This window comes from Mustelus asterias, chromosome 12 (assembly GCF_964213995.1).
Source record: "Mustelus asterias chromosome 12, sMusAst1.hap1.1, whole genome shotgun sequence".
Classification (NCBI taxonomy): domain Eukaryota; kingdom Metazoa; phylum Chordata; class Chondrichthyes; order Carcharhiniformes; family Triakidae; genus Mustelus; species Mustelus asterias.
In genome coordinates, this window is record NC_135812.1 from 1360540 (window position 1) to 1373764 (window position 13225).

At 46.4% G+C, this 13225-nt stretch overlaps 1 protein-coding gene across 5 annotated transcripts in view; it reads right to left on the minus strand.

Moving 5' to 3' along the window:
* Positions 1-5498: 5498 nt before the first annotated feature.
* Positions 5499-13225, minus strand: part of specc1 (sperm antigen with calponin homology and coiled-coil domains 1) — a 275302-nt gene continuing 267575 nt past the window's right edge. For 4 of the 5 annotated variants that reach the window (XM_078224561.1, XM_078224560.1, XM_078224559.1 and 1 more), the window contains one exon: positions 5505-8280. In XM_078224561.1, the coding sequence (XP_078080687.1) occupies positions 8191-8280 (90 nt within the window). In that variant the 3' untranslated portion in view covers positions 5505-8190. Of the gene's footprint in view, positions 8281-13225 lie in introns of all 5 variants that reach the window. The other variant, XM_078224557.1, reaches the window with a different exon arrangement.

Consider the following 13225-nt stretch of genomic DNA (forward strand, 5'->3'; position numbering starts at 1 on the left):
TATAGTGTGTTAGCTTTTATTAACAGGGGGTTGGAGTTTAAGAGCCGTGGGGTTATGCTGCAACTGTACAGGGCCTTGGTGAGACCACATTTGGAATATTGTGTGCAGTTCTGGTCACCTCACTATAAGAAGGATGTGGAAGCGCTGGAAAGAGTGCAGAGGAGATTTACCAGGATGCTGCCTGGTTTGGAGGGTAGGTCTTATGAGGAAAGGTTGAGGGAGCTGGGGCTGTTCTCTCTGGAGCGGAGGAGGCTGAGGGGAGACTTAATAGAGGTTTATAAAATGATGAAGGGGATAGAGTGAACATTCAAAGACTATTTCCTCGGGTGGATGGAGCTATTACAAGGGGGCATAACTATAGGGTTCGTGGTGGGAGATATAGGAAGGATATCAGAGGTAGGTTCTTTACGCAGAGAGTGGTTGGGGTGTGGAATGGACTGCCTGCAGTGATAGTGGAGTCAGACACTTTAGAAACATTTAAGCGGTTATTGGATAGGCACATGGAGCACACCAGGATGGTAGGGAGTGGGATAGCTTGATCTTGGTTTCTGATAAAGCTCGGCACAACATCGTGGGCCGAAGGGCCTGTTCTGTGCTGTACTGTTCTATGTCTATGTTCTATGGTAGTACCGTGAGTTTCTGCTGGAGGCAGAAATAAAACCTTTCACAGAAGATACTGAAGATTGCTGACCTTATGCTTGAAACAAGGTCGGTCCCATTCAAAAGTCTGACAGCAGCAGGGAAGAAGCTGTTCTGGAGTCGGTCGGTACGTGACCTCAGACGTTTGTATCTTTTTCCCGAAGGAAGAAGATGGAAGAGAGAATGTGGGGGTGCGTGGGGTCCTTAATTATGCTGGCTGCTTGACTAGTAGTCAAGAGACACAGAGTAATCGTATGTGGACCTGGGTTCGAATCCCACCACGACAGATGGAATTTAAACTCAATAAAAGCATCTGGAATTAGAAGTCCAGTGGTGACCCTGAAACCATTGTCGATTGTCATAAAAGCCCAACTGGTTCACTAATGTCCTTGAAGGAAGAAAATCTGCCGTCCTCGCCTGCTCTGGCCTACATGTGACTCCAGACCCTCAGAAATGTGGTTGACTCTGAAATTGCCCAGCAAGCCACTCAGCTGAATTCAACAAAAAATAGAACATAGAACATTACAGCGCAGTACAGGCCCTTTGGCCCTCGATGTTGCGCCGACCAGTGAAACCAATCTAAAGCCCATCTAACCTACACTATTCCAATATCATCCATATGTTTATCCAATGACCATTTAAATGCCCTTAATGTTGGTGAGTCCACTACTGCTGCAGGCAGGGCATTCCACGCTCTTATTACTCTCTGAGTGAAGAACCTACCTGACATCTGTCCTTTATCTCTCACCCCTCAATTTAAAGCTATGTCCCCTCGTGCTAGCTATCACCATCCGAGGAAAAAGGCTCTCACTATCCACCCTATCTAATCCTCTGATCATCTTGTATGCCTCTATTAAGTCACCTCTTAACCTTCTTGTCTCTAACGAAAACAACCTCAAGTCCCTCAGCCTTTCCTCATAAGACTTTCCCACCATACCAGGCAACATCCTGGTAAATCTCCTCTGCACCCTTTCCAATGCTTCCACATCCTTCCTATAATGCGGCGACCAGAACTGTACGCAATACTCCAAATGCAGCCGCACCAGAGTTTTGTACAGTTGCAGCATGACCTCCTGGCTCCAAAACTCAATCCCTCTACCAATAAAAGCTAACACTCCGTACGCCTTCTTAACAACCCTATCAACCTGGGTGCCAACTTTCAGGGATCTATGCATATGGACACCGAGATCTCTCTGCTCATCCACACTACCAAGTATCTTACCATTAGCCCAGTACTCTGTAATCCTGTTACTCCTTCCAAAGTGAATCACCTCACACTTCTCCGCATTAAACTCCATTTGCCACCTCTCAGCCCAGCTCTGCAGCTTATCTATGTCCCTCTGTAACCTGCAACAACCTTCCGCACTGTCCACAACTCCACCGACTTTAGTGTCATCCGCAAATTTACTAACCCACCTTCTAGGTCATCTAGGCCATTTATAAAAATGACAAACAGCAGTGGCCCCAAAACAGATCCTTGCGGTACACCACTAGTAACTGAACTCCAGGATGAACATTTCCCATCAACCACCACCCTCTGTCTTCTTACAGCTAGCCAATTCCTGATCCAAACCACTAAATCACCCTCAATCCCATGCGTCCGTATTTTCTGCAATAGCTTACCGTGGGGAACCTTATCAAACGCTTTACTGAAATCCACATACACCACATCAACTGCTTTACCCTCATCCACCTCTTTGGTCACCTTCTCGAAGAACTTAATAAGGTTTGTGAGGCACGACCTACCCTTCACAAAACCGTGCTGACTATCCCTAATCAAATTATTCCTTTCTAGATGATTATTAATCCTATCTCTTATAATCCTTTCCAAAACTTTGCCCACAACAGAAGTAAGGCTCACCGGTCTATAATTACCAGGGTTGTCCCTACTCCCCTTCTTGAACAAGGGGACAACATTTGCTATCCTCCAGTCTTCTGGCACTATTCTTGTAGTCAAGATGTGGAGATGCCGGCGTTGGACTGGGGTAAACACAGTAAGAAGTTTAACAACACCAGGTTAAAGTCCAACAGGTTTATTTGGTAGCAAAAGTAAATTTGGTAGCAAAAGGCTTTTACTACCAAATAAACCTGTTGGACTTTAACCTGGTGTTGTTAAACTTCTTACTATTCTTGTAGACAATGACGACATAAAGATCAAAGGCAAAGGCTCTGCAATCTCCTCCCTCGCCTCCCAGAGAATTCTAGGATAAATCCCATCCGGCCCAGGGGACTTATCTATTTTCACACTTTCCAGAATTGCTTACACCTCCTCCTTATTAACCTCAATCCCGTCTAGTCCAACAGCCTGTATCTCAGTATTCTCCTCGACAACATTGTCCTTTTCCTGTGTGAATACTGACGAAAAATATTTATTTAGCGCCTCTCCTACCTCTTCAGACTCCACACACAACTTCCCACTGCTGTCCTTGACTGGCCCTAATCTTACCCTAGTCATTCTTTTATTCCTGACATACCTATAGAAAGCTTTAGGGTTTTCCTTGATCCTACCTGCCAAAGACTTCTCATGTCCCCTCCTGGCTCTTCTTAACTCTCTCTTTAGGTCCTTCCTGGCTAACTTGTAACTCTCAAGCTCCCTAACTGAGCCTTCATGTTTCATCTTTACATAAGTCTCCTTCTTCCTCTTCACAAGAGATTCAACTTCTTTAGTAAACCACGGTTCCCTCACTCGACCACTTCCTCCCTGCCTGACAGGTACATACTTATCAAGGACATACTTATCGATTCCCGGCTTGGGTCACTGTCTATGTGGAGTTTGCACATTCTCCTCGTGTCTGCGTGGGTTTCCTCCGGGTGCTCCGGTTTCCTCCCACAGTCAAAAGATGTGTGGGTTAGGTTGATTGGCCATGTTAAAATTGCCCCTTAGTGTCCTGAGATGTGTAGGTTAGAGGGATTAGTGGGTAAATATGTAGGGATGTGGGAGTAGGGTCTGGGTGGGATTGTGGTCGGTGCAGACTCGATGGGCTGAATGGCCTCTTTCTGTACTGTAGGGTTTCTATGATTTCTATGATTTCTATGACATGCAGTAGCTGTTCCTTGAACAAGTTCCACATTTCAATTGTGCCCATCCCCTGCAGTTTCCTTCCCCAACCTATGCATCCTAGAGGTAGAGGTAGAAGTAGGGGTAGAGGTAGAGGTAGAGGTAGAGGTGGAGAGATTCTTTCCACTTAGAAAGGAAGCTAGAACTAGAGGGCACAGCCTCAAAATAAAGGGGGGTCAGTTTAGGATAGAGTTGAGGAGGAACTTCTTCTCTCAGAGGGTGGTGAATCTCTGGAATTTTCTGCCCACTGAAGTGGTGGAGGCTACCTCGTTGAATATGTTTAAATCACGGATAGGTGGATTCCTGATCGGTAAGGGAATTAGGGGTTATGGGGATCAGGCGGGTAAGTGGAACTGATCCACTTCAGATCAGCCATGATCTTATTGAATGGCGGGGCAGGCTCGAGGGGCTAGATGGCATCAGGTCAAACATGGGCAAGGGAACCTCCCGCTGATTACCACGTGTTGTCCCCCCTCAGCTGATGAATCAGTTATCTTTCATGTTGAACCTGGATAGTAGGAAGTAGTGAGGGTCGCAAATACACAGAACGTACTCTGGGTGGGGACTTCAATGTCCGTCACCATGTGTGGCTGGGTAGCATCACCATAGACCGAGCTGGCCATGTCCTAAGATAAGGCTAGACTGGGACTGCGGCAGGTAGTGAAGGAAACAGCAAGAGCGAAAAACATATTTAACCTCATTCTCACCAAAGTGCCTACCATAGGTGCATCTGCCCATGACAGTGTCGGCAGGAGTGACCACCACACAGTTCTTGTGGAAACAAAGTGCTGCCTTCACATTGAGGACACCCTCCAGCGTGTTGTGTGGCACCACCACTGTGCTGAATGGGATAAAGACTTCCAACAGATCTAGCAACTCGTAGAAACATAGAATCCAGAAGGGGGAGTAGGTCATTTGGCCCTTTGGCCCTGCTCCACCATTTATCTTGATCATGGCTGATCATTGAATTCAATGAAGAAATTTCTCCTCCCTCAGTTCTAAAAGGTTTACCCCTTATCCTCAAACTATGACCCCTAGTTCTGGACTCCCCCCATCACTGGGAACATTTTTGTTGAATCTACCCTGTCTAATCCTGTTAGAATGTTATAAGTTTCTATGAGATCCCCTCTCACTCTTCTAAACTCCAGTGAATATAATCCAACCGACTTAGTCTCTCCTCATATGACAGACCTGCTATCCCAGGAATCAGCCTGGTAAACCTTCGTTGTACTCCCTCCTTAGCAAGGACATCCTTCCTCAGATAAGGACACCAAAACTACATACTCCAGGTGTACCCTTATCAATGCCCTAAACAATTGCAGCAAAACATCCCTATCCCTATACTCAAATCCTCTTGCTATGAAGGCCAACATACCATTTGCCTTCTTTACTGCCTGCTGGACCTGCGCGCTTACTTTCAGTGACTGATGCACGAGGACACCACGGTCTCGCTGAGTATCCGCCTCTCTCAATTTACACCCATTCAAGTAATAATCTGTCTCCCTATTATTGCTACCAAAATGGATAACCTCACATTCATCTACATTATACTGCATCTGCCATGCAGATGCCCACACACTCAGCCTGTCCAAATCACGCTGAAGCATCTCTGCATCCTCCTCACAGCTCACCCTCCCACCCAACTTTGTATCATCTGCAAATGTGGAGATAATATATCAAATTCCCTCTTCCAAATCATTAACATATAAACAGTTGGGGTCCTAGCACAGATCCCTGCGGAACCCCACTAGTCACTGACTGCCAATCAGAAAAAGAGTAAGAAGTTTAACAACACCAGGTTAAAGTCCAACAGGTTTATTTGGTAGCAAATGCCACTAGCTTTCGGAGCGCTGCCCCTTCGTCAGGTGGAGTGGAGATCTGCTCTCAAACAGGGCACAGAGACACAAACTCAATTTACAGAATAATGATTGGAATGTGAGTCTTTACAGATAATCAAGTCTTAAAGGTACAAACAATGTGAGTGGAGGGAGCATTAAGCACAGGTTAAAGAGATGTGTATTGTCTCCAGACAGGACAGCTAGTGAGATTCTGCAAGTCCAGACAGGCTGTGGGGGTTACAGATAGTGTGACATGAACCCACGGTCCCGGTTGAGGCCGTCCTCTGTGTGCGGACACATGGGTCCACTATTTCCAGGGCCATGTCCTTAAATACTGAAGACTGGGCATCCATGAGTCGCTGTGGGCCATCAGCAGCAGCAGAATTGTTCTCAATCACAGTGTGTGACCTCATGGCCCGGCACATCCCTCACTCTACCACTACCAGCAAGTCAGGAGATCAACCCTGGTTCAATACAGAAAGCAGGAGGGCATGCCAGGAGCAGCACTATGCATCCCTAAAAATGAGGTGTCAACCTGGTGAAGCTACAATACAGGACTACTTGTCAAACAACACAAGCAGCAAAAGGCAGAGCTAAGCAATTCCCCAACAACGGATCAGATCTAAGTTTTGCAGTCCTGCCACATCCAGGTGTGAATGGTGGTGGACAACTAAACAACTCACTGGAGGAGGAGGCTCCACAAATATCCCCCTCCTCAATGATGGAGGAGCCCAACACATCAATGTAAAAGATAAGGCTGAAACATTCGCAGCAATCTTCAGCCAGGAGTGCTGAGTGGATGATCCATCTCGGCCTCTGCCAGAGGTCCCCAGCACCTCAGACTCCAGTCTCCAGCCAATTCGATTCACTCCACGTGATATCAAGAAATGGTTGGAGGCACTGGATACTGCAAAGGCAATGGGCCCTGATAACGTTCCGGCAATAGTACTGAAGACTTGTGCTCCAGAACTTGCCGATCCCCTAGCCAAGCTCTTCCAGTACAGTTACAACACAGGCATCTACACAACAATGTGGAAAATTGCCCAGGTTATGTCCTGTACACAAAAAGCAGGACAAATCCAACCCGGCCAATTACTACCCCATCAGTCTACTCTCGATCATCAGTAAAGTGATGGAAGGGGTTTCAACAGCGCTATCAAGCAGCACCTGCTCAGCAATAACCTGCTCAGTGACGCCCAGTTTGGGTTTTGCCAGGGTCACTCGGCTCCTGACCTCATTACAACCTTGGTTCAAACATGGACGAAAGAGCTGAATTCCAGAGGTGAGGTGAGAGTGACAGCTCTTGACATCAAGGCCGCATTTGACTGTGTGTGGCATCAAGAAGCCTTAGCAAAACTGGAATTAATGGGTATCAGGGGGCAAACTCTCCGCTGGTTGGAGTCACACCTGGCACAAAGGAAGATGCTGTGGTGGTCGGAGGGTCAATCATCTCAGCTCCAGGACTTCCTCAGGATAGTGTCTGAGGCTGAGTCCTGTGGTGAGTAACTTGCCTCCTGACTCCCCAAAGCATGTCCACCATCTACAAGGCACAAGTCAGGAGTGTGATGGAATATTCCCCACTTGCTTTGGGGAGCTCCAACAACACTCATGAAAGTTGACACCATCCAGGACAAAGTAGCCTGCTTATTTGGCATTCCTTCCCCAAACATTCACTCCCTCCACCACTGAAGCGCAATAGTAGCCCTGTGTACCATCTACAAGATGTACTGCAGGAACTCACAAAAGTTCCTTAAACATTACCTTCCAAACCAATGGTCGCTACCATCTAGAAGGACAAGAGCAACAGCCAGTTGGGAACACCACCACCCGGAACTTCTCTCCCAAGGCACTCACCATCCTGACTTGGAAATATGTCACTGTTCCTTCACTGTTGTCACTGGGTCAAAATCTTGGAACTCCCTCCCTAACGGCATTGTGGGTGTACCTACACTGCATGGACTTCAGTGGTTCAAGAAGGCAGCTCACCACCACTTCTCACGGCAATTAGGGATGGGCAATAAATGTTGACCTAGCCAGCGACACTCACATCCGAGGAGTGATTACAAAAATAAATGCTGCCAGACAGCAGTGGTTTTCCAGAACTTTCTGTTTTTATTATTAATGATTTTTAAGTTGTGTCCAATGTAACTCGGTTCACAATGTAGAATAATTTTTTAATAAGAGAACATTTTTGATTCCTCATTCCTGAAGTGGGTACTACTTCCAGAGGATAATACTGAGGGACTATGGGAGGGTGGTCTGTTCAGTGCAGTGTGGGGGATCAGGGGCTCTGTTCAGGAACTCTTGTACCCTCCCCATTTAACTGGCTCAAGATAAGTAACCACAAACCACAAATATTACAACCACATGATACTCCTTTGATATAACAATTAAAAAATGTTTATATGTAAAGGTTCCAAGCTGTAATTTCTAGTTTTATATATTAAGATAACTATAATGCCGTCAAACATTTCTCTGATACCCTATTCATTTTAAATAAACCCTCTTTGCATAAATAAATGCTGATGGCTGTTAGTGTTTCTGTTTGCTGATGTCACATTAAACATCCGATGGTTTTGCAGATTCTTCCTGGAAATTCCAGTTGTTGATGAAAGTGACAAAGTTTGTCTACTCTTTGTGAACCCTCAGCTCCTGTCAGCTCTCAAAGTACTTGTAGATTTGAGCCACATACTGCATCAGAGACTGCCAGTCTGGACGGCCTGTACTCATCAATTCATTAAGGCCCTGAGAGACAATCAACAAGGAAGAAAGTTGCAGAAATTTAGCATAAAGAAAGTAGAGGGAGGAAATGTCAGAATATTGATTTAGTTTGATTTATTATTGTCACGTACTGGGATACAGTGAAAAGTACTGTTTCTTGAGCGCTTTACAGACAAAACATACCATTCATAGAGTACATTGGGGAGAAGGAAAGGACAGAGTGCAGAATGTAGTGTTACAGTCATACAGTTAGAGAAAGATCAGCTTAATATAAGGTAGATCCATTCAAAAGTCTGACAACAGCAGGAAGGAAGCTGTTCTTGAGTCGATTGGTACGTGACTTCAGACTTTTGTATCTTTTTCCTGACGGAAGAAGGTGGAAGAGAGAGTGTCCAGGGTGTGTGGGGTCCTTAATTATGCTAGCTACTTTTCCGAGACAGTGGGAAATCTAGCTGGAGTCAATGGATGGGAGGCTGGTTTGTGTGATGGATTGGGCTACGTTCACAACCCTTTGTAGTTTCTTGCGGTCTTGGGCAGAGCAGGAGCCATACCAAGCTGTGATAAGGCACGGTAGCACAGTGGTTAGCACTGCTGCTTCACAGCTCCAGGGACCTGGGTTCGATTCCCAGCTTGGGTCACTGTCTGTGTGGAGTTTGCACATTCTCCTCGTGTCTGCGTGGGTTTCCTCCGGGTGTTCGGTTTCCTCCCACAGTCCAAAGATGTGCGGGATAGGTTGATTGGCCATGCTAAAATTGCCCTTAGTGTCCTGAGATGCGTAGGTTAGAGGGATTAGTGGATAAATATGTAGGGATATGGGGGTAGGGCCTGGGTGGGATTGTGGTCAGTGCAGACTCGATGGGCCAAATGGCCTCTTTCTGCACTGTAGGGTTTCTATGATACATCTGGAAAGGATGCTTTCTATGGTGCATCTGTAAAAATTGGTGAGAGTTGAAACAGACATGCCAAATTTCCTTAGCCTCCTGAGAAAGTAGAGGCGTTGGTGGGCTTTCTTAACTGTAGCGTCGACATAGAGGAACCAGGACAGGTTGTTGGTGATCTGAACAACTAAAAACTTGAAGCTCTCGACCCTTTCTACTTCGTCTCCGTTGATGTAGACAGGGGCATGTTCTCCCTTACACTTCCTGAAGTCGATGACAATCTCCTTCGTTTTACTGACATTGAGGGAGAGATTATTGTCATCGCACCAGTTCACCAGATTCTCTATCTCTTGCCAAATATTAACGATAGAGGGTTGGCAGCAGGAGAAATACTTCATACAATTAATGTTACCAGAGAGGCAGTGCTGGGTAGACTAATGGGACTGAAGGTGGACAAGTCCCCGGGTCCGGATGGAATGCATCCCAGGGTATCGAAAGAAATGTCAGAGGTAATAGTGGATGCGTTAGTGATTATTTATCAAAACTCGTTGCATTCTGGGGTAGTGCCGGTTGATTGGAAAGTGGCTAATGTTACGCCGCTGTTTAAAAAAGGAAGGAGACAAAAGGCGGGTAACTATAGGCCGGTCAGCTTAACGTCTGTAGTAGGGAAAATGCTGGAATCCATTATTAAAGAGGAGATAGCAGGGCATCTGGATAGAAATGGTTCGATCAATCAGACGCAGCATGGATTCATGAGGGGAAAGTCGTGCTTGACGAACATGTTGGATTTTTATGAAGATGTGACTAGGGCGGTTGATGGAGGAGAACCGGTGGATGCGGTGTTTTTGGATTTCCAAAAGGCGTTTGATAAGGTGCCCCATAAAAGGCTGCTGAAGAAGATTAGGGCACACGGAGTTGGGGGTAGTGTGTTAAAGTGGATTGGGGACTGGCTATCCGACAGGAAGCAAAGAGTCGGAATAAATGGGTGTTTTTCCGGTTGGAGGAAGGTAACTAGTGGCGTGCCGCAGGGATCGGTATTCGGGCCGCAACTATTTACCATTTATATAGATGATCTGGAGGAGGGGACGGAGTGTAGGGTAACGAAGTTTGCAGACGACACAAAGATAAGTGGAAAAGTGAATCGTGTGGAGGACGGAGAAGATCTGCAGAGAGATTTGGACAGGCTGAGTGAGTGGGCGAGAATATGGCAAATGGAGTATAACGTTGATAACTGCGAGGTTATACACTTTGGAGGAAATAATAACAAATGGGATTACTATCTCAATGGAAACAAATTAAAACATGCTACCGTGCAAAGGGACCTGGGGGTCCTTGTGCATGAGACGCAAAAGCCCAGTCTGCAGGTACAACAGGTGATCAAGAAGGCAAATGGGATGTTGGCCTATATCACGAGGGGGATAGAATATAAAAGCAGGGATGTCTTGATGCACCTGTACAGGGCATTGGTGAGGCCGCAGCTGGAATACTGTGTGCAGTATTGGTCCCCTTATATGAGGAAGGATATATTGGCATTGGAGGGAGTGCAGAGAAGGTTCACCAGGTTGATACCGGAGATGAGGGGTTTGGATTATGAGGAGAGGCCGAGGAGATTGGGTTTGTACTCGTTGGAGTTTAGAAGGATGAGGGGGGATCTTATGGAGACTTATAAGATAATGCGGGGGCTGGATAGGGTGGAGGCGGAGAGATTCTTTCCACTTAGTAAGGAAGTTAAAACTAGAGGACACAGCCTCAAAATAAAGGGGGGTCGGTTTAAGACAGAGTTGAGGAGGAACTTCTTCTCCCAGAGGGTGGTGAATCTCTGGAATTCTCTGCCCACTGAGGTGGTGGAGGCTACCTCGCTGAATATGTTTAAAGCGCGGATGGATGGATTCCTGATCGGTAAGGGAATTAAGGGTTATGGGGATCAGGCGGGTAAGTGGTACTGATCCACGTCAGATCAGCCATGATCTTATTGAATGGTGGGGCAGGCTCGAGGGGCTAGATGGCCTACTCCTGCTCCTATTTCTTATGTTCTTATGTTCTTATGTTCCTGTACTCTGTCTCGTCATTGTTTGAGATATTGAGGTTTGAACATTCCAACCCCTAGGGCAAGGTTCCCCAAACATTTAGAACCACAAAAGCCCTAGTGACCTCCCAGGAGCATCAGGGAGTTCCAAACATTCTCCTAATGTCAACACACACACGCACACACCCGCCTCTCTCTCACACACACACATCCCTCTCTCATGCACACACACATCTCTCTCTCTCTCTCACACACACACATTCCTCTCTCACATGTGCACACCCGCCTCTCTCACGCACACACTCTCTCTCACAGTCACCCCTGTCTCTCACACTCAGAAGCCCGCTCTGGCCCCCGCTCCACGTTCCAGTCTCTCCCTATCGCTCTGCTGTCCATTTTCACCTTGATATGGAGATACAAGTTTTGTGCTGTTGCCAGCTCATCCAATCAGGGGCTGTTTCTCCAGAAGCTTGCCTCTGATTGGCAAGCAGCCCTGCGACCCTCCTGGGCTTCACAGAGCTCAGTTTGGGAACGCCTGTCCATGGAGAGCGACCCCCCCTCCCTACAGCGAGGAGGACTGGCTCTAACTGTGGCTCAGTGTCAGCTGTTGTAGCATGGTGTTTGGAAATACTCAGCAGTGATTAAACTCCTTCCCTGATAAGAAAGCTGCCTGTTTGAGAATCTGAAATATATTTTCACTTTAGTCTCCATTCAGTGTAGAAAATGCTGAAAATGCAAGCAAGTATTTAGCTGTTAGCCATGGTTCTGTGGTTACCAGAAGGTGCTATATAAATGCAAATTGTGGTTTTCTTGAAACCTGCTTGGAATTGAAGATGGAACAGTTTGGGGAAGGGGTAAAGACGCCAAAGGGAAAGGTACAACTCTGTATTTGATGTGCTATTTCCATTCAAAATCAAAAGGTTGTGAGTTCAATCCTTACTCCAGAGATTTCAGCCCCATAATCCAGGCTGACACTCCCATGCAGTGCTGAGGGAGTGCTGCCCTGGTGGAGGTGCTGGTTTTTAGATGAGAATTAAAATGAGGCCGTTTATCTTTTCAGCTGAATGTAAAAGATCCCCTGGTCTTCTCTCCAGTGTTCTGGGCCCAATATTTATCCCAAAACCAACATCACAAAATAAATGATCTGGTCATGGTCACACTGCTGTTTGGGGAATCTTACTTTTTAAAAATTCATTTCTGGGATGTGGTGTCGCTGGCTAGCCAGTATTTATTGCCCATCCCTAGTTGCCCTTGAGAAGGTGGTGGTGAGCTGCCTTCTTGAATCGCTGCAGTCCATGTGGTGTAGGTACACCCACAGTGCTGTTAGGGAGGGAATTCCAGGATTTTGACCCAGCAACAGTGAAGGAACGATGATATATTTCCCCAGTCAGGATGGGGACTGGCTCGGAAGGGAACGTCCAGGTGGTGGTGTTCCCATGTGTCTGCTGCCCTTGTCCTTCTAGATGGTGGTGGTCATGAGTTTGGAAGATGTTGTCAAACGAACCTTGATGCAAAATGGCTGTTGCATTTCCTAAATTACTACACTTCTAAATTGACATTACAAAGTCTCTCCAGTGCTTTGGGACATACTGAGATCATTAATGGCATCATAAAAATGTGAGCTTTTCTTTTTTCCTTGTTCCAATTTCTCTTCACCTCCAATCTTAAACTTTGCAACAGAAAGGTTTTCCAGTGCCAGCAGTCCTGTACTGCCCCAAACTTCTCTTTCCTAGGGTAGAAAAGTCAAGTACTAGTGGACAAAGATTTAAGGAGCATTGGGGAAAAGTTTAGAGGAGATGTACGAGGCAAGCTTTTTACACAGAAGGTGGTGAATGTCTGGAACACACTGCCCGGGGAGGTGGTGGAAGCAGGTACGATAGTGACATTTAAGGGGCAACTAGACGAATACATGAATAGGATGGGAATGGAAGGATACGGACTCCGTAAGTGCATATGGTTTTAGTTTAGGCAGGCATCATGATCGGCGCAGGCTTGGAGGGCTGAAGGGCCTGTTCCTGTGCCTGTATTTTTCTTTGTTCAAACAGCCCTTGATGATGGGTAAGAC